Source organism: Pholcus phalangioides, unplaced genomic scaffold (assembly GCF_987345545.1).
Source record: "Pholcus phalangioides strain wild (caught in Gottingen) unplaced genomic scaffold, Ppha-v1.0 ptg000009l_1, whole genome shotgun sequence".
In the NCBI taxonomy this organism is placed as follows: domain Eukaryota; kingdom Metazoa; phylum Arthropoda; class Arachnida; order Araneae; family Pholcidae; genus Pholcus; species Pholcus phalangioides.
The window spans coordinates 37,364,232-37,386,605 of record NW_028301602.1 but is presented as its reverse complement, the minus strand read 5'-3'; the positions used below and the strand labels follow the sequence as shown (position 1 = coordinate 37,386,605).

Sequence of the window (22,374 nt, the reverse complement as noted above, 5' to 3'; positions counted from 1 at the left end):
TGAAACTTTCCTGAGATCGTGGGAAAAAAACGAATCTGTAAAAACTCTACCTTGAATATCCAGTTTTGTCATCACCATTGTTCATTTGGTAGTCACCATTTCACATTGCGAAAATCACAGGTGTGTATGCAAAATCGGCTTTTGGATAGGCACAAGGATTTCTTTTACAGAAATTGTGGGCCACTAGCAGTCGAAAAGAATTTTAAATAAACAGATATTATAAAAGAAATGATTTCATTCCAATATTTTAATTCTCTGCAAAAACATTTTTAATCTTCGGTGAGAGGGGTGTGGCAAGGAAGAGGCCCCCTTATAACCCCCCCACCCCCACCCAAATTTTGCTTTTGGTGAAAATCCGGGTTCGGAACCTGCGATTGCACAATGGAAATCTGCTAAAAATGTGATTTTTCTAATTTTGAGTTGGCTATTCCTTTGAAGAAAAAAAAAACTGGTTGCCACAGCAATCACACAGACCTACAACACAAATATGTATACATTAAACTTCAAATGCATGCATGCCAGTTTGGAGGATAGATGCAGGGCCGCAACTAAGGAGGGGGGAAGGACAGGCAAGTCTACTGTCCCGGGCTCTGGACTAGAAAGGGGCACCAAATTCACCCTTTATAACTGCTGCTTCTACATTACATGGGTGACAAATGTGTGCTTGCCCCATTTAAGAAAGTATCTAGTTGTGGCGATAGATAGATGACACCACCTACTGAACATGCCAAATGCTGGGCACACACACATAAGCATGCTGTTAAGTTTCTCCACCACAAATCTGACATAGCTCCCATATTCAGGTATGAAAATATGTGGCAGTTAAATGGCGACAGATCATAGTGTGGACCATCGGGAAGGGAAAATAAAATCATTTTACCAGGAAAACCGAAGTATAAATAGCGAATCAGAAGATACGTGTCTGAGAGAGGAGAGAAAGAATCTAATTTGCTTTAAATTTGATCAGAAAATATTGAAAGTGCTAAGATTTTTTTAACGAAATGTAAAATCAATCAAAGAAATTTATAGATTGATTTATTACTAAATATATAAATGTGTGCCTCCAACTTTTAATTAAAGTAGATCCTGCTTATAACGTTTTTCAAAAAACCATCATAAAAAATATTGTAAACAGGAAAACACTTTAAATGAGAAATCTTAATGAAAATTACTTATTGTTAGGACCACGGAAATAAATTGTACTAAGTGAAAAAATGTTCTAAATGGGAGGAATGTTATAAAAGCGGGATTGACTATGGGCATCTTTTTATCAGCCACCTCGTTGGGCATTTTGCCTGTTGTGGCGTTGTATTTGTATTTGTTTTAGATTTATTACATATGTAGAATTCCATACATCAAATTCTCAGAGCTAATGAGCTTCTTTGCAAGCTTTTCCTACTAGTAGACAATGAAAGTAAATGACACGCACACACAACAGATACCTCCTTCTCTTACCTAGAGCATGGCCCACCGCTCAGTCTCAACGAAGAAATATAAGCAGGTGATCAAAGACCTGGGGCATGCTGGAAGAAAATTCATAGAGTTACCAGTGAATTATGGGGGGGGGGGCATAATTTTTTTTGAGATTTTTCTTTTGAGAAGGACCAACTTTCACTCAAAAAGAACTCAGATTTTTCGAATAACCTGGTAAACCTTTTTTTGCCCATGGCCCCTTTGAACCATATTTTCTTTCTCTTGGCTCCCCTGTGTTACCCAGAGTTTTCGACCCACATCTAGGAGCAAGATCCTTTATACATATTGAATTGATTTTTTCAGTTAATTTATACTGAGCGAAAACTTTGCAAATAAGATTAGCCTCCAGACCACTGGCTTAGAATTTATTGAGCTCCCCGCTAGTCCGAGTTCTATTCAGGGCTGTCTCAACATCATGGGCGCCCTAGGCAAAATGATACTATGGTAGTCCCATACTTAGCTGGAAATAAACAGCCTACTTATTTTCAAAATTTATTGCACTATACAAAATATTGCAAAAAAGGTGGGGTCACTTATGGACATGAAACACCCCCCCCCCCCCCAGGCATGACCCCTCACAAGAGCAGGACTGACAGAGCTGCAGCCCGCGGCCTGATATGGTTTTCATCATACGTATTTTGTTTTTCACACTATAAATTTAATAAAGAGGGATCTGTGAAAAATGTAACCCGGGGCCTGCGGAAAACCCCATCCTAGGGAACCTGCTGCAATGTAGGCGGTGAGGCCCGCGTGGATCCATGCCCTCCTTCGGCCGTCTTAGGGCATGGTTTTATGGGTGGTTTTGTTTGATTCTGTAAGTGTATAATCATTAATATAAAAAACTTTATTTCTTCACACCTTAATTTTTCTTAGCTCTCTGCAGCCTTCCAAACCACCTGTCATGGCCCCCTTTCTCCATTTTCTTCCGTGGCCCCCTTGAAGTATCCTAGTACCACTAGGGCGCCATATGGCCCCTGGTTGAGAACCACTGAATTAAGAGTACAGCCACCTCCTGCCACTTCACCGTCCCATATTTCCATGGAATTTTAGCGAAATAGATTGAAAAATTTGTGTCATTGGCAAAGGTGAGAGGGCGGAAATGACTGCCCGTGCGAGGAGTCTGTATCTGCTTATATCTCGGGCCTCATGGGCCGGATACCAGTTTACGCCTATGAAGTGGGGTGATAAGACACGAGTTCAGGCCTGAAAAGCCGGGTTTTCCTAGAAGCAGGTTTCTACAGTGCGTGCAGCGTGAAAACTCACGTTCAGCCTGGAAAAAAAAAATGAATTTCAAGTTTTCAACCAATCATCAGCGTTTTCACACCGCACAAGGCGCAGAAATTCTACTCCTAGGAAAACCCGGCTTTAAGCCGAGTTTTCCTAGGAGCAGGTTTTCTGTGCCGCACAAAACGTGAATCGCCCAGCGCGATACGCCGTCCACTCACCAATCAGAAAAGCAGTATAACTGTTGTCCTACAGAGCGCAATACTGCTCACGACAGCGTTTTACTTCAAGCGTGATTGGCCGACTGCCTCTTCTGGAGGAGTCAAATGCGTCTTACGCAGCACGTTTCACTGATCCCTTTCATTTTTCTCGTTTTCTTTCCCTTCCCTTCAAACCGGAGCATGCAGACGACAGAGTAGCTGATGCCAGCGCCCTGAGCTGGTGCGCCAAGCTAGGAAAACGCGTAGCGTGATTATGTAACACGTTTCTACCGACGCGCAATGGCCCAATTTGGTTTACGAGGCTCAAAAAACCTACTACTAGTAAAAAAAAAAAAAAATGCCGTCTTAACGCATGGGCCCACCCGAGCACCTCAAGAAGAGGGGCCTCACAAAAAATTTTCGAGAATTTTCCAGGTAGGGCCTCGGAAAAATCAATTGGCCCGGGGGCCCATGACACTCTTGAGACGGCCCTGAGTTAAATCCGGCTTTTGGGCCAGTTCACATACCGCTTTCATCCGAACGAAAAAATGCCGTGCCATCGTTGTCGTCGGTTTTTGTTAGCTTCTTTTGATACAGACTGGTGTACGGGATATATTCTAGAAACCTTGTACCGGACGTCTTTGACTAAAGAATTTTCTGCTTCGAATGAATCTGATTGGAGGACTGACAACGTCACCACAACAATCAAGTACTAAACATCGATCTTCAGCCGAAGGTTTGTCGGGTCAAGTATTTCAGAATTATTGAAACAGTTCGAAAATATTTCTTCGACAGTATTTTAATCTTAATTTACGTCTAGAGCGAAAAAGTACAATTTAAAAGTTTTCAGTGACGTGAGGATGTTCGTCTGTGTTCTCGATGAGTGGTCACTGATTTCATGTCACTAAGCCTACTGTTATGTCATTTTTAGCTGAAGTGATGGCGACCCCATATCCTGGTGGCTATGCAAATATTGCGGGAACCTGGTAAGTGTGGAAAAATATCTTTATCAGAATATTGCGCGTGTGTGTGTATTTCAGTTTTGAAAAAGTGCACTTTTGTCGAAGATTGTTTTTTTTTTCTTTTTCCAAATGAGGTCATTCGGTTACTGCGTCTCTGCTATAATGATAGATCGTGAATCCACATACAGTGGGTCACAAAAGTCTACATACACCTTAAAAATAGCATTATTGAAGAAAAAAAAAGGAATCAAGATTCCACTCTATTTTTATTCGAACATTGAACAATTCAAACATGTTTTTGATAGAAATGAATAACATCGAATTGATATTTATTTAAAAAAAACCAATTTGAGTGAAAATAGCATGTCGCAAAAGTCTACATACATGGGTGAAAAGTTTATTAATATGCACGACTTTTGCATTGGAATTGAAAATTAATATTTTGTAGGACCTTCATTCGATTCAATAACGGCATCCAACCTCCTGCTCATGGACTGAACTAGGTTTTCTGTTATATCCGCTGTAATTTTGGGCCACTCTTTCAACAATGTCTGTTTCAAACATGCTTTGTTGGCAACACTATACTTGCGAACTCTTCTCTCGAGTTCATCCCATGAGTGTTCAATGGGATTCAAGTCAGGTGAATGAAGCTGTCTAGGTACCTTGTAAAGGAGCCATTCCTTCACAATCTTTGCAGTATGCTTTGGATCATTATCCTGTTGGAAGATCCATTGGCTTCCGAGACCTAATTTGTCAAAAGATGCTTGCAAATTATCTTGCATTATCTTGAGGTATCGGAGACAGTCCATCTTACCTTCAATGAAAACTAATTTCCCTACTCCAGACGCTGACATGCATCCCCAAACCATCACACTGCCTCCACCATGCTGGACTGTTAGTCAGATTTTCAGGTTTCATTTCCTCATTTTTCCACGACTATCACTACCGAAATTATTATATTTGCTTTCATCTGTAAATAAGACACTTTTCCAAAAATCGAAATCCTTTTGATGATACTGTTTAGCAAAATCGAGGCTTTTCTTCTGATTTACAGTGGAGATCAGAGGTTTTCGTCTTGGAACTCGTCCATGAAATCCTTTCGATCGGAGAATTCATCTGACAGTTTCAGGATGCACAGTGTTGTTGGTCGTTGATGCAATATGCTGCGTCAATTTGGGAGCGGATAATTTCAGATTCGACTTGACTTTATTAACAATCAATCGTACATCTCGATTACTGAAAAGTCTCAGACGACCACAGCGAGGTTTATTAAACACATTTCCGGCTGATTCGTAATTTCTGACAATGGTTTGGACACTGGAACGGCTTTTTCCAATAATTTTCGAAATCTCGCCATAAGATTTTCCTTCTGTTCGCAACTTAATCACCATATTTCTTATTTCAACAGAAATCTCTCTCCGTGGAGCCATTTCAACATCAGAACAAAGGCAATATGAGCCTAGTACAAGTACAGAGTTGCTTTTCCGTGTTTGAAGCGGTATTTCTTCTTGCCTCTCAAATACTACAACAATTTCACTTCACGCAACAGAAATGTGCTTGCTGTATGCAGATTTTTGTGGCATGGTTTTCTATGAAATTTGCATATTCTTGCGAATTTATATTTGTCATTTACAGTAATAAAATTTTGTTACACTTTTGATACACAAAGTTCTGAAAATAATAGGTTAACCCCAAAATGTATGATTCCTTCAGAAGTACCATTTTCAAAGGTGTATGTAGACTTTTGTGACTGACTGTATACCCGAAACCGAAATTTCGGAAAAGGCTCACATAAAAATTAACTTCTTTCCCCCAAATGAGAGTATCCCAAGATCTGCGAAGTCGCAGAAAAATTTTAAGAATTTTAAGAAAAGAGTAGAAAACTGTTAGTGGCCTAAGCAGATTTTTAGCCGTTTTTTGGACACCCCCCCCCCCCCCAGAAAAATTTCGCCAGCAGCTTAGAATATTTCATGTCTTCAAAAAGAGTGGTTGATGACGTAAGCAACCTTAAAAACAACATCACCCTCCCCCCCCCCCCCCCGACGCTGACGTAATATATTTAAATGACCCCTTAAGAGAATTTTCAGATGAGGCTTATTGCAGAACAATACAAAACATTCTGCTTCGCGGCTTCTTACATCCCATGGGGCATTTACTTAATAAAGACAGTGCTGTCCTAGTGGCCACTGTGATGGTCGAGTGGTCATAGTGACGGACTTGCATCACGGGGACCCAAGTTAGAGTCCCACTGTCGCCATAGTGGTTGTCGGCTGAAGTTGGTTTCTGTGGTTCCTAACTTGAGGTGCAAATCGGAATTTGTCTCCCTGTTAAAGTCTTGCCACAGAGAGCAACAAGTCTATAAACAGTGCAAATATTTAATCATTACACTTCATTCACTTCTGAAATATAGATGGCAGCACTGAAAAATCAGAACACTGGATATGCACTCAGACTGTTAGGTACACACATTTACACTTCTGGCACCACACACTAAGTAGTAAATTGCCCATGGTGATAGACCTGAGTTGTGCTTTGAAAGAAAGTACTGTATTAGTGCATGGGTGTCCACTAGATGATGGGCCTCATGTAAAGGAAGATCTCTTCTAATGAAGATCTGGTTGAAACAATTTCAAGAGTTAACATGCAAATTGGTAGGCAACAAACATTTCTAGCCGAGAAGGGGAGGGTTTTCAGAAAAATCACTTTACCCAAGGAGCCCATGTTGTTCTGAAGACCGTCCTGGATGAGGACCCAACTTTGTCCAGATTCAAGACTGGGGAGTTAGAGTAGTGAAAGAAAGCAATCTTAAGTGATTTTCTATGGTTCAAGTTATTGGGTCCATGTGGGAAAACTCATTAAGCGTGAAATCTGAGTATTAGTAAGAGGAGTTGCGACCGTGAAAGTTAGAATGCTATTAGCAGGATCCACTGTAACAGTAAAACCTCTTTAACAGCCAAATAATCACTTTTTTTGTTTAAATTTAATTTTTTCGATACAACCCCTTCACCATTTACGTAGCATGATTCCCCCCCTCTGTTTCCCTTTGCACTATCTGTATTTGGAATGTGTCGGTTTTAGCTTCAATTCGAATAAGTAGCTACCCCAGTTCTTAGTCATGGATCTGGACATCTTAATTGTTACTTTTAATGATTTTTATCTAACATTTCTAGCAGCAGACCTTTAGCATTTTATTTTAAGTATAAAATTATAAACTATGAACAAAAGGAAGTTACCATTGCTATACTGTGTCTCCCCAAAAATAAGACCTACCCAGAAAAGAAGCCCTGGTGTGATTTTTCAGGATGTGCTCCTAATATAAGCCCTAGGTTAAAAATAAGCTATTGTTAAAATCTTCAATTAGACACATTTAGTATGTCGTTGCAACACATGACAGATGTATTGAACTATATAAAATGGTAATGGTTATATATTATTTATTATCGAATAAAAATATAAATGTCGCGTCCCTTATACCAAAGCTGTATAAGGGACATGCCAAGTTGGTGGCTTTTTTCAACGATAAGTTGCAAACTTCTGCGCTTTGGTTTGTAGTTCTGTTGGGTTGTCGTTGTTCCAGAAAAATCACCAAGTTTCCCGTTATACCAAAGCAGTTCTTAACACCCAAACAGGTCTCCTTGGACGAGAGGTGAACGCCTACGTAAACAGATAAATTTTCGAGTTAGACTTTTATCAAAGAAAATTAATACATACAGCATTTTTGATAAATGAAAAAACAGCATGGCCAGTATTACGCTGTAAAAATTTTAGAAAAGTTATTTTATGAAACTTAAAAATGTGACAATAAACTTATTGGCTGTTTTAAGTTTTAGAAAAGAATTTAAAACTTTTATAGGGTAATACCAACCTATGACATATTCCGGCTACCCAATGAATGTCATTGTCATAGGCCAGGATTACACTATAAAAGTTTTGTGAAAGCTCTTTGATAAAACTTGAAAAATTCAACTAGTAAGCACATTGGTTACATTCAAGTGAAGTAACCTTCAATGGCTTAATGATTTTTTTTTTCAAGTTTTGTAAAACATCTTTTATCAAAATAGTATAGTTTAATCTCGACCATAAGTAAGCAAGCGGTGCAGTTCGACCCTGAGGAAATACTGAAGTAATGAAGCGACAAATATTTCCAGCAGGCATGGATTCATCGACTCAGTTGGTCTTGAAAAGCTGCACCAAACTTCCTGGTGACTTAGAACAACAACACCCAAAAGTAATGTTTTATGAAGTTGCAATTTTTTGCATAGCCATCACTCAAAAATGTCTTCCAAATATAGTTAGTATACCAAAAAGTAAACCTTAACATGATTTCTCAGGATGCTCCTAATACAAGTCCTACCCCGAAAATAAGCCCTAATTCATTTTTGAAATGAAAATTAATATAACACCATGTCTTTTTTTTTTCTTTCAGGGAAACACTTTATTCCCTTTAGCTTAGAAGAAAACTGAGGGATACATGTGGGTACATCCTATTAATAAACAGAGACCTTCATATAATGTTTTTAAGAGTATTTACAGCAAACAAAGGGAAGATGGTGACAAGTTCAAATTTTTTCACATGTCAGTTGACACATTTGACGAACAGTTAGAAAAGCGCAAATCGCATTTGCAGAAGACCCCCCCCCCCCCCCCAACAAAACATGAAAGTTTATATAGAACTAGTAGGAAGACTGACGCTAACCAGAGTTGCCAAATCATTAAAAAATTTCCAGCCAAAATCATCCTCAAAAGTAGCCTAAAATGTTTAAACGCCTGCTTCCATCTAGATAACAGATGAACTACAGTTTGACTTCAATTTGTTGGGTGAGTACTGCCAGGACCCTGTTTCATGTGAATACCCCCATTTAACCTAATGTACAAAGCCAGTTTGTTCAGAGGCAGAGCCCACACTAAGTTTTGGCATGTGCAAACACCATCCGGGTGTGACACTTCTTCCAAGTTGTGGGCCACATTCTGCATCTGTCTGAAAGGCTCCATTTGTAAACCATTGGTTACAACTTCTTCCGGACCCACATGCGCTCTGTGTGAAAAGGGCCTTATAGTGGTAATCCAGAGATATCTGGTTATCTCAAAACAGCAAGCTGAGATACCGTTGTAAGTTTTCTTCGTCTGATAACATTTTTTCCTTCCCCCTGTTCTGTCAACTGCCAGTGGGCGGAGTCAGCTTTTGTTCAAAGTCTGATAATCAACGGGGGAGAGAAAGAATCCTTTTTCTTTCCTTCGAGATAGTTATAAGATTAAGCATACAGCATAAATAACAAACTATAGTTTTCATTTTTTCAAAGGGGAAAGCGTTTGTCAGCTCACAACCGGGGGGAAATTTCCTAAAGTATAATGCAGATCAGAAAATTTTAAAAACCGCATAAATGTTTAATGGAAGCACTAGTGTGCATTGTTTTATTCATAAAATATTTGAAGAGTTGAAGCTAGTGTTGCTGAAAAGGGAAACATATACAATGAAACTCCTCTAAGACTACCACCACTCAGTGTTCTGTAAAAAAGTAGTCATGTGCAATAGGAATGAGATGAATAGTGAATTGGCAGAATAACTAAATACCGAAAATTCTGCTAACGTTTTGACCGAACACTGAGTATTCGGCAGCCGAATATCAACTGTTTTAAAATTCATCGAAATTATGAATAAAACAGGTGTTTGAGTTGACTTTTTATGAATAAAAAGTTGGGTTTTTTTTCTCGGTGCAGTATCATTATGTATATTAAGGTTTCACTGTATTTTATGCAGAACTTGAAATACCAAATCATCCAATCAATTCTTCAATTTGTATTATCCGGGATCTGTTCTTTCTTTATATCAAGTACTTTATATCAAGAACCTTCTTTCCTCTCATTTCTTTTACTCCCTCATTGTTCTACTGAATCTCTGCTCGTTAAAAAGTGAAGAAAGTCTTCACAAAACTTCTACATCCTTCACCTACTCAGTAAAAATCATACATTATTTGTCTGGTTTACCCTGTCACCTCGGGAGTAAATTTTTAAACTGTCTTCTCTTACCATTTAGCAGTAATCATATAGCATTAGCCTTTGTCACTCGTTTTTACAAATGTTCCTAACCTGATAGTATCACATATGAACAGAAAATCTGATAAGGTTATACAAAGACCAGCTATAAATGCATTGGGAAGAAAAAAATGCACAAAAATATACAATTTCACCCAACCTGCCCACAGTGACTGTGGGCAGGTTGGGTGCTGACAGCATATAGAGGTGGCCATGGAATAGGGGTGATTTTTGTATTATGTCTATTGATCCTATTGTCTGTTTCAAGAGAAACTGGCAACAAAGAGAAGTTGGCCGAGAAATAAAGGTTTTCACCTATGGAAGTCTCACTGATAAATTTTGAATATTAATTTTTCTACAGGTCTGTAGGTTCATCAGATAACAACATGTCTGGAACAAATTATCCTGCTGAAATACCAGAAGAATGGCAAAGAGCTAATGAGGCTTTACAAGAAGTTCAACAGCAGTCATCCAAGTCCAGTTTACCATCTGTTGGAACAGTGTCTCCTAGTGTGTCACCCAAAGCAACAAGCAAACAATATCCTGTAACTGCGCAACATCAACTTAGTCCTATGGGCTATCCTGTTGCTCAACATCAACAGTACTGGACTCCACCAATGTATTCATTTCCTGGGTAAACTTCATGCTTCTTCTATTTGTGTATTTTAAAATCTTTTTATTTATGATGTATATTTATTCAAAACTGGGATTTTTTTTAACAGCAAAAGATTAAAATCATGTCATACTTGCCTAATTAAGTATTTTGTCTCAATTTGCTGCAATGAGCAGCAGTTGGGTATTTCATCTCCTCTTATTGAAACATTTTAAGAATTTAATGTTATAATTAGGGCTGGGATTTCTGTCATTGCACATTATTTTTTGTACATTTTGCTATTTTTATGTGATAGAGCATATTTTCAAAATTTGAATGCATATTTTGGAGCAAAGAAATTTTCCCTGCTATTCCCATTCCACTTCAGACTGGTCTTTTTTTTTCAGTTCCTGCCTCTGGCGAGAGCTGTTTCTTCTTTCCCATTATTCAGTGTCTGTGTATTTGGTACATTAACTGTAAAAAAAAAAAATTAAAATCTATGTTATTTATTCTCTGATACTTGTAGTGGTTAGTGAAACAAAGAATTTTTGTTTATAAAATAAGTAATTTTTTGAAATAGTTTAGACTGCATTAACACTTCTCGTCTTATTTTGCTAAGACTAATGTTATCTGAGATTGTTCTAAAAAAAATTTTCATTCCTTATTTTTCGTTTTATAAGACATATTTACAGTTTTCTAAGGGCACATAAATACTTTTTTGTAGAGCATTTTTTAGAAGTTTTTAGGACATGAGAATCATAGCCCTCTCTAGTTATGATGAACTGTTGGATCACTGTGGCTTCCAAGATGAGTGGTGCAAATTTGTTGACAGTACTCTTACGAATCCATTTATTGGGCCACTGGTTTACTAATTTTGAGAAGCAAAACATTTTGTTTGTAAGGAATATTTGATATTGAGAGAATATGCTTTGAGACAGCTTTTTCTCAGTTCAACACATCAAGGAAATAGACTTTTTCTGGATATCTCGTTTCCACTGGTAATCAAACACAGATTCTCTTGCAAACTGGGCAAGTGTGCTAAGTTGCTGAAGTTGTGGGAGGTTACTAATGACTGTGTACTTCAGCACTTCATGTGAGTAAAATAAGAAATGCAGGGTCATATCTCCAATGTTGTTATATGGTAGCACACCTGTGCCCTGTGTACAAGCAGACCTGGGTTTGATTCCCAACAGAGACCAGATGACTTTTCTTTCCGAGTTCACCTTGGCATAATATCCAGAAAAGGCCTATTTCTGTATTTAATTTTTTTTTTAATTCAACATATGCCCAGATCAATATTGTTAACACATTGTTATATTTCAAGACAACCATGAGTATTCTTATGGGCATTGTATAATATTTCATCATGTATATATATATTGTTTGTAATTTCATTTTTAATTGGGCTGCTGTATTTTTGAAGTATGACATCCATATTTATAATGGGCATCTTTTTCTCAGCCACCTCGTTGGGCATTTTGCCTGTTGCTGCGTTTTATTTGTATTTATATAACATTTTCAGGTCTGGACTATTCCGACTATGTTTGTCCCTGTGGACTGAGAGTTTTTGGCACTTTTCATGACTTTTTATAAATACTTAGAATGTATATATCAAGTTTTTTAGTTAGAAATTTCTAGCTCTTTTCTTTCATAATATAGCAATTATTTAAAGGTACTAATAGTTAATATTTAATGAGAAATAATTAAAATAATGTTTTAGAGTTTTAAAAAAAATTCTGCACAAGAAAACATTTTTCAACATCAAATTGCAAGCAATTCTGAATTAAAACTTACCCAAATGTTGTACAAATATCTAAAAATGTGTTAATGTTATCTGCTTAACTTTCAAATAAATTGTGTTCTTAACAGGTCGAAACCTTAGCAGACAGGCAGGTCTGGTGACTTGGACGTTAAATTTATCCTCTGCCTTTATTTTATGAGGGGGACAAAATATGTTGCCTATTTTATGTAGTTATGGATACCGTCTTGAAATTCATCATGATCATAATTGAATTCTTCAAGCCATCTGTGTCTACTACTACTAGCTTTAAAATCATCTAATCTATCACGTTTAGTATTCAGAATAGGTTTTCCTCTTGAAACATTGATCCAAAAAGTGATATTTCTTTACATCTGCTTCATTCAAACTGTTTGAATAACAATTACAAAAATCCTAGTTTTTGGATTTCATATTTTTCAAATTTTTGTATTTTATTTCCCGTTAATTTTTAAATGCATAATGTTTAAAGTTATTTTCATTGATTTTTTTGGTAATTACTTCATGATTCAAAATTCGAAGATCTTGTGATCAATTTGCAATTGGCTAATTAATTACAATCAAGGATGGAGTATATTATGTAAATTTTATCACAATATTGTGGTACAATTTAATTTGTTTAAATATTGTAATGCTACATTATTCAGGACTGACATAGGTTAATCAATAGTATGTGCATCCAGTTATTTCTTTTCTTTTGTCATTTCAGATATCCAGGGTACATGGGAAATTATGGTTATTGCCCTATGGTAAGTATGGGTTTATAACACAAATTACATAAACAAATTTCAATCTTGGAAAAAAAAATATATATATATATAAATTAATCTTGTAAAGGTGCTGAAAAATTTTACATTCGAATGTGACTGTACATATCTGTATGCTAAAAGTAAAGAAATGTATATGCATTACACAGAGGTATAGGACACTGAGTCCTTTATTTCAATAAATAACAGATATTCATTTTATAAAACAAACAATCTATATAGGAAGTTACACCAAAAATAAAAATCGGCTTGCAAAATGCTTTTCTGTGAAATTTTCGTTTTGTGCCCTTTACCTCTAGTATACAGATAGCGGGCTCCCATTTGTCCTACCTTTCCTGGTTTTGTCCTGCTTTTCCAACTTTTTTACCAAATCCTATTAAAATTTGTGTAATTGATTTGAATTCAGGAGAGAATCATAGATACAGGGTGATCATAAAAAAACTATCCCGACATATGGGCCCCTAACTATCATACCATTCACAGAAACTGAATGAAATTTTGGCATAAGGTATTTTGATGTATGCGCTCAAGAATGATATGGAAAACAACAGTGTCACTCTAACAGTTACGGTTACAGTGAGAAAATTTCGAAAATATCAAATGGCATCACCAAGTTTTTTGTATTGGAATGTGATCTCCATTGTGAAAAACCCTAAATAGCGTTCGAACGGCAACTGTAGCATGAAAATCACCAGCGGTAGATAGGCTAAAAGTGAGGACAACCAATAAGGACAGAGAAGCAGCATAAAATAAAGCATTTTATTGTGTTTCACAAATTTTCCACATGACCTTGTAGAGGAGTTATGCAGGCTGGGATCTCAGCCGAAGAAACGGTGTGACGAATGAAACGAACATTAATGCTCACGGCAAAGTCCTTTTTACTTTTTCCTTGCCTAGCTCCGGGGATTTTCGTGCTACAGGTGCCATTCCAACGCTATTTAGTGTTTTTCAGTATGGAGATCGCATTCCAATACGAAAAACTTGGTGTTGCCATTTGATATTTTCGAAATTTTCTCACTGTAACCGTAACTGTTAGAGTGACACTGTTGTTTTCCATATCATTCTGGAGCGCATACCTCAAAATACCTTATGCCAAAATTTCATTCAGTTTCTGTGAATGGTATGATAGTTAGGGGCCCATATGTCGGGATAGTTTTTTTTATAATCACCCCGTATATTGCCAAATAACACAAATGTCGATTGTAATTAATGATTTTGCAAAAGCAAAAATTTTATAATTTTTCTTATTATTTGGGAGGGGGGGATGTTGACCATTTTGTTTATTGATTTTTCTTTTGCTTAGTTTGAAGATTCAACAAGTAGCGTAGTCATTGAAAACTTCAGTCTGGATGGGAAAAATAATTTTGTATTTACTACTGCATGGTCTTAGACAATAATAATAAATAATTTTATTGATTTGACCAGTAGGTCCTACAATGAGTGGCAATGCAATTCATTGTTACTTTTTACAGTCATATTTACAAAATATACAGTGAATTAGGAATATAATGAAGCACATATGTTGATGTGAGAACAATATAAGGCAAGGGGAAAAATAATGAATGATAAGCACACAGAATAAACATGATCATAATATATCGACAAATAATAGGTAACATACATATTAAGTGGACAAAAGGCAAGAAATAAAAGAAAAAAATAAATTAATAACAATGGAAATATATGGAATTCAGTCTAAACAGAGTGAGCATAAGCGAATACACGTCAAGATAAATAGATATCTTGAGTATACGTTATCGATGATCAAAAGTAATTGAACTATATTAACGAGACCTGGAGAGAGATTTAAATATTTAGATCTGGGATTACAGTAAAAAAGGCAGTGAAAAATTACATTCCAACCCTCAAAAACCAATGGGTCATTCCGTGTCAAGTCAACACAGTGATTTTACTCCCCATCTCAGATTTTGATGAAACTTGGCACAGAGGTAGCCTACATGTAGATAAAGAAAACTACCCAATTTCATTAAAATACGTCAACCCATTTTGAAAATATGGCGATGTGAAGTTGTCAAAATTCACCAAAAAACACCCCACTGCCATAATTTCAAATTGCTGTAGCAACTCTCCTAATTAAGCTAAAATGATGGGACAGGTGTCATTTTGCAGCATTTTCTATGGGCTTTCCTATGATATGCAACACAATATGGGTGTGAGATGAAATGCTTTTTTTAAATTTAAATTAAAATTTAAATTTTGAATTTATCAAAAAGCGCATCTTCAAAAATTTTCAAAAAATTATATACAACACTTCACATTATTGTTAACTAATTCCCTAAGTATGAAAGTGGGACTGTCATGGGTTTACTACTTTATAAAATTTCAAAAATACATATTTCACTAAAAAAATTGACATTTTTGTCAAATTTATAGATTTAAGTGGAAATATACATAACTTACCCATAAATAAATCTTTAGTCTTTATTCTTAATATATCTATGTACACACTGAAATTTACTCTTAACACATACATTCAAATGTCACTTGCCAAACCTGATACAAACAGTATATTTTTTAAGATTTACACTGTCTTTTTGAACGCTTCATTTGTTTTTACAGTATCATCCCCAGGAATTTGATATATTCTTCCTGTTGGTGTTACTGGGTTTACTTTACAAAGAACATCATTTACAGATACTCATAGAATATCAGGTTTTGTAGGATATGCATAAGACAGTGATGGGCCAGCTGGGTGAAGGAAAGTAGCTTTAACTTCATCAAGACCTTCGTCTTTTGTTAAAACATAAGCTAGCCACCATTTCCTGTCGTAGATGGCAGTAACATATCCATGAATATCTCTTAAAGCCAGTTTTTCCGGAGATTTTGTGACTGTTTCAACAGTAGATTCTGTTGTACCTGAAAAAGTTTTTACTAATATTTTTGATGTACTTGATGCTATCGGTATAAAGGCATGTAACTTCTGTGTTCCTTTGATGGTAACAGATTGACTAAAGCATTGTTCTAGAAATCTTTCAGTTTCAATGTACTCTTCTTGTGTTGAAAATTCAAAGTGTACAGATGTAATGTTTTTAACTACCCTATCAAAAAGTTGTTGTGGAGTAAGAATTTGGTTCTCATATGGCCTCTGCAGACTTGCTTTTGTTGCTAATCTCTTAACAGTGCCACCGACACCATCGCAGGGTCCTTTTCCATGTGCAGAGGCAAAAAAATGCCATTCTGTATCGATGCCAAAATCTTCTTTGTGGAAACATAAGTTTATAAAATTCTCTTTATTCTTGTACTGGGCTGCACTGCCGTCCGAAAAGCAATATATCTTCTGTACAGTTTGAAATTTGGTTTTTAAAAATTGAATTAGCTTTTTTTGAAAACAGTAAACTGCTATAGTGTTATGCTCTAGACAATTAGAAATTATGACATAGCTCATATGCTCTGTTTTCTTCTCTCCTTTGTAATACATTACAAAGGGGTGCACTGTTGCATGATCACTTGACCAATGATAACTCAGGGCCACATCTTGGATCACAAAAGTGTAATTCTCAGAGAAGTCACATGTAACAACATATTCACCCTCATTCAAGTTTTCCTTGACTTCATTTACAAAAGAGCTTTGCTGCTTAGCTAGAAAATCATGGAGTATCAGTGTGGTCAATTTCTCAGAAAATAATTCGATAAACTCTGATGATGTCTTCTGTATGGTTTCTAAGTTACATCTGTCTACTGAAACACATTGTCGAAAAGTGATATTCTCAACCATATTATTATCAAATGAATTTTGTAGTGTACTTTTTATTGGGTCACTTCCTGGGCAAGAACTACAGTTTCCCATAATGCAATGAATTGATGCTGGGTTGCACAGCATTTTTGCCAAACAGTGTTTATAAGAGGCCAATTCTCCGTTGGTTAACATACAGAGCTTAGCATTTTCTATCATAAGTTTGACATTTTGATGTGTAGTGCAAACACATACTGAGTGTGTTCCACTATATCCTGCTAAAATGCAGTGTTTTGGGTGCCGTTCTGCAAATTTAGAAAACCCTATCTTTATTTCTTGAAATTTATCTTTGAAAATTTTATATGCTTCTTTTAAATTGCACAAAATAAGTTTTTAGATATTACTGTTTTATTTCCATTTGACAAATTCTTTCCCGGTTTTTGGTCAGGACTTTCTAATATATACCTCTTTCATTCAAAAGCCATTTTGCCTGGCGTACCATGTAGTTAGGAGCATTGAATTCGCGCATTATCTTTCTTATACTCCAAGATTCAGGCAAACAAGTCAGTAGCATTACTTTCTTTTTCCTGCTACTAGAGGAAAAGCTAGCTTTCAGATTAGATATAACAGATTGTTCCAGTGACTCACATTCATTTTCTGAGGAATCCTCTGCATTAGCAAATAGTTCTTTTTTAAGTGCTAACCCAATGCTTTTACATTTTTTGGTTGAATACTTCTTCATCTGAAGTTTTGTACTACGCACAGGGGACTCTCCTAATTCCTGGAGAGACATATTTAGTGTCTGCACAACAGCTGAAGGTGGAGGAACATAGCTTGTTTCATCATCCAAAAGTTTTCTGCAATCATTTTTTCCTTGCATATTTTTCAATGAACCAATCTGCTTCCTACAATTATCACAAATTTTTGATATCTTTGGCATATCAGGAAACATACCACACATCCATTGAGGCACATTTCTTAGTCTCCTTATGTTTTTCACAGAATGATTGTTTTTTTAAAGGATTGCAACATTGTAGTGTCTGATATCTTTCTTTCTCCATTGTATAATATCACACAGATCTCAATTAAAATATAGAAAAAAGTTTCTGAAGAGAACACTAAGAAAATATACTGAAATAATATTTTTTTTTCACTAATACCAACACCTCACAAAATATTAACATTTAAAAAAGACACTTATTACCATCACATTAATCCCCAACAACATTCACATCCAACTGCCAATGAATCAGTATGAAGACTGATCAGTCTGCCTATGCCCACAGGCAGTTGGACTGGTTTAAACTAGTTAAACCATAAAATAATCACCCATCATAGTCACTAGTTGTATTTTAAACACATTAAAAATAAATTTATGAAAAAAGTGAAAATTTAATTATGGGTAAGTTATGTATATTTCTGCTTAAATCTATAAATTTTACAAAAATGTCAATTTTTTTAGTGAAATATGTATTTTTGAAATTTTATAAAGTAGTAAACCCATGACAGTCCCACTTTCATACTTAGGGAATTAGTTAACAATAATGTGAAGTGTTGTATATAATTTTTTGAAAATTTTTGAAGATGCGCTTTTTGATAAATTCAAAATTTAAATTTTAATTTAAATTTAAAAAAAGCATTTCATCTCACACCCATATTGTGTTGCATATCATAGGAAAGCCCATAGAAAATGCTGCAAAATGACACCTGTCCCATCATTTTAGCTTAATTAGGAGAGTTGCTACAGCAATTTGAAATTATGGCAGTGGGGTGTTTTTTGGTGAATTTTGACAACTTCACATCGCCATATTTTCAAAATGGGTTGACGTATTTTAATGAAATTGGGTAGTTTTCTTTATCTACATGTAGGCTACCTCTGTGCCAAGTTTCATCAAAATCTGAGATGGTGAGTTAAAATTTATATAAAAATTGTGTTGATTTCACATGGAATGACCCCAATACGTTGCAATATGTACAATTGTTGATGGGATCTATAGAAAATTTTTACCATTATATAATGAAAATTGATGTCAGATTAAATCTGAGTTGGGCAAAAATCATTTCAACTGAGATATGAAAAGGGGAGGAAAAAATATTCTTCCATCAGGAAAGTTGTTTTTATATCTTTATAGTGAGAAAAATTTTTGTTGTTTACAATACGGGAGAAATCAGTTTGGATACTCTGGTTTTTTATACTCTCGATAAATCAGTGGAAGATAAGCTTTTACAAGACTTGGATTTTGTTGAACCTAAATAAAACCAAAGCCAGCACTGTCAAGAATATATTTAACTTGTAATGCCCAATTATTTTTATTATTAATGGACGAATTACGAGATTGAGATCATAACTTATTCTTAACTTTTCATAACTTATTTTTATCAAACAGGATTGTTTCATTTCAAGCAAACGTATCCAGAATTTTAAAATACATTTTTAAATGAAACTATCAATAGCCTCTTAGCAAAAATATTAAATATTTGGTCCATTTTATCAGTAAATTGTAACACCCAAATGGGAGATGCATATGAGGCTGTTGAAAGCAAAAGGGAATTAAAGTTTTAAGGCTGTGACCAAGGAATTATTATGAGCTCCTCTAAGTATTTTTATTACTGGTTGTATAGCTGTTTTGGACTTTGCCAGAAAGTAAGTATGCAGGGGTGGGAACTCTGCGCCAATTACGCCGCACTGCGCCAAAATTAACATCTTGCGCCATCCTGCTCCGATAGGGTATTTTCATATTTTTCTTTGCCAAATAGCGAATTTTGCTTCAGTGTGCCCGGAATTTCGGAAAGGACATCGAAAAATTTTTGTTCCTTCTTGCCGCGAAACGATTTTTTCCGAAAAGAGCGCGTTTTATTCCACTGTACTTCAACTATCGCCGTATTTAAACTATCTGCCCCTGCATCGGGCTTTCCATCACTAAATCTCGGTATTGTCCGTGATCGTGCAACTGAAGATGGTTTGCAATGGTCTTTCAGCTTTAAAGTGCAAATGCGAGTCAGTTTTCGTTTTCAAAAAAAAACCGCCACTGGAAGCATCAGAAATTACTGTAGCCGATCGGCATCGCTTCAAATCCCGATGTTTCGTGAACAAAATTTTCATTTTCATTCCGGGAGTAAAAAAAGCGCATGTCCGCCGATTGCTAATTTAGAAACTTGGCTGAATAATAAGTGTTAAACCGTCAATGTTGCCGAATAACGAGTGTTAAATCATCAATGTTGCCAAATAACGAGTGTCAGATCACCAATGTTGCCAAATAACGAGTGTCAGATCACCAATCTTGCCAAATAACGAGTGTCAGATCGCCAATCTCGCCAAATAATGAGTGCTGAATTGCCAACCATCGTGTTGATTCTTCCGAAATTCTCTCCCATTTTACAACAATTTCTTTCTAAGTATAAAAAAATTGAAAACTTGATATAGAAAATTTATAATATCTATAGACTATAGAAAATTTTTAGCCCATTTGAAAGGCTGCTGTTCCAGACAGCAAATAGTGCCCTCAGTAAGCAAAAATCATCTTAAATAGACTGGTGGAAAAAATTTTATGACAGACAGCTGCTCTTTCAAACAAGGTGTCAAAAGCCTGAAACACCAAAAACAAAAAACAAGCTGATGAAAATATGTTTGATAAAAAAAGACAGTGCAGTTGTTTTGTTTTGAAAAGGGGTGAGGGTTAACGAAAATATTGTTAATCTCGCTGCTCCAATTAATAATTATCTGCTCCGAATCCCATATTTTGCTGCTCCAAAACTGCTCCGAATCCTGAATTTTGCTGCTCCGAAATGGACTTAGTCACTTCCCACCCCTGAGTATGGTGTATGAAATTTGCTGGAACTTCAAAATGGGACCCCCCTTCCCCAAGTACATGTAAGTCAAAGTAGTAGTTGTTGACCCCTAAAATACCATTCGTCATATTTTGACAATTTAGCTGCTTTTTTGAATACAATAATTTAAGTTTTATTGTATTAAAATATCAGGTAAATTGTCAAAATATGACAAATGGTATTGTAGGGTCAAAAATTATCACAAAAACCCTGGAGTATATCTATTTTTCTTTGCAAGGGAATCTGATAAAATTACGGCATCATCCGCTTACAGAAGTGTGTGTATACCAGTGGTATGATGTATAAAAACTGGTGAAATACTGGAGGTATTTATATGGTCTGCGAGTTCTTTAATAAAAGTAGAGAAAAATGAGGGAGGTAAAATTTCACCCTGCAAAACCCCTTTAGTAATATTTATCTATTGGTCTTGCACAGTAACTAACATTAGTCATTCAAAATTATGGTACACATTTGGTGTATAGGTAAAACAACAGTTTGCACAACAAAGCAGTTGGCCTATTCTACGTTTGGTGGTTCTAATGCCACCCAATAACATTCAATTGTTTTCTGTATTTTTAGGGCATGCACAGAGACAAACAGTATAGTGCTCAGCAAAGAGCTAGAAATGGAAGTGCTTCATTTGTCAAAAACGATTACACTTGCATTGAACCGTGAAATGTAAGCAAATCCCTTTAAAAAGAATGATGAACAATGCAGTAAAGCCATTCAATTCTCCTTGACTTATTTACATTGGACGTTGTAATTTATACATTTTGTATTGCGCTTTTTAAAGGGGTCTTGAAAGAGCGTCATTCTTAAAAGCTTACATATCTTCCAAATTTGGTGTGTATTGCCAGAGAGTTAACAGACTGGATTTCAGACATCTCAAAAAAGAATAATATATTGTGAGAAGAGACAGAAAAAAATTATTTGTGGTTGTGCTTGTACACTGATTTGGCCAAAAAAAATTTTTGTTACCTAGTCATTCCTGTCATTTTCTTTGACTTGAGAGTCAATCTTATAGGATACTGAAATAGTGCTATGAATTTTTATTTTATTTTTTTAGAATTTTTTAAAAAATAAAAATGTTTGTGGGATTTTTTTAAAAATATAATTATATCTGGGGGGGTGCTGCTTCCCATCCCACCTGTGTTATTTTTTCTAATTTTTTGAGTGGGAGCCCTGCAGATATCAAAGTGTAAGAAGTTTTAACAAATTCTTCGTGACATTTCTTCCATTTCATTGCTAGTTTAAAAATCTCTTCATCTTTCATAATCTTGTATATCCAAATTTGAAAATGATTTTGTTCAAAATTTTTATTTTGTCCTTATGTTACTTTAGTGCATAGTCTCCCAAACTTTTTGTTCCATCGCCCCCTTCATCAGAAATTTTTTCCTCTCATCGCCCCCCAACTCAAGTAAACCCATAAGATCCAATGTTAAATAAGTAGGTTCTATCGCCCCCTTGAACCATTCCATCGCCCACTTTGGGAAACACTGCTTTAGTGCCAAGGGAAGATTTTGCTTTCTCAAATGAATATTCTATCTGTTCATATATTTCTACTTTTTGACAAGTACCATTACTCTAAAGCAGTGACTCACAATTTTGATCAATTACTGCCATGAGATTAGCCCCAAAGCAGAATGATTTGCATTGTTTGCCAATGAGCCCTCGGCTGACGAAATGTTTTGCTGCAAAAAATCCCATTATAGTGTTTCTTCATTACACTTTTCTTAAAATTCTTCCTGATTGTTGTGTGATGTACATCACAGATTTCGGCATATGTGGGGAAGATTAGTCGGGTGCTATATACCAGATATTATG

At 35.8% G+C, this 22,374-nt stretch overlaps 1 protein-coding gene across 3 annotated transcripts in view; it reads left to right on the top strand.

Moving 5' to 3' along the window:
- The window catches only part of LOC149083018 (leukocyte receptor cluster member 8 homolog), a 45,821-nt gene that overhangs the window by 4,872 nt on the left and 18,575 nt on the right, over positions 1-22,374 (top strand). For 2 of the 3 annotated variants that reach the window (XM_089236115.1, XM_089236113.1), the window contains exons 1-4: positions 3,549-3,633; positions 3,829-3,883; positions 10,254-10,526; positions 12,971-13,010. In XM_089236115.1, coding sequence (XP_089092241.1) covers positions 3,564-3,633; positions 3,829-3,883; positions 10,254-10,526; positions 12,971-13,010 — 438 coding nt within the window. In that variant the 5' untranslated portion in view covers positions 3,549-3,563. Of the gene's footprint in view, positions 1-3,548; positions 3,634-3,828; positions 3,884-10,253; positions 10,527-12,970; positions 13,011-22,374 lie in introns of those variants that run through there. The other variant, XM_089236114.1, reaches the window with a different exon arrangement.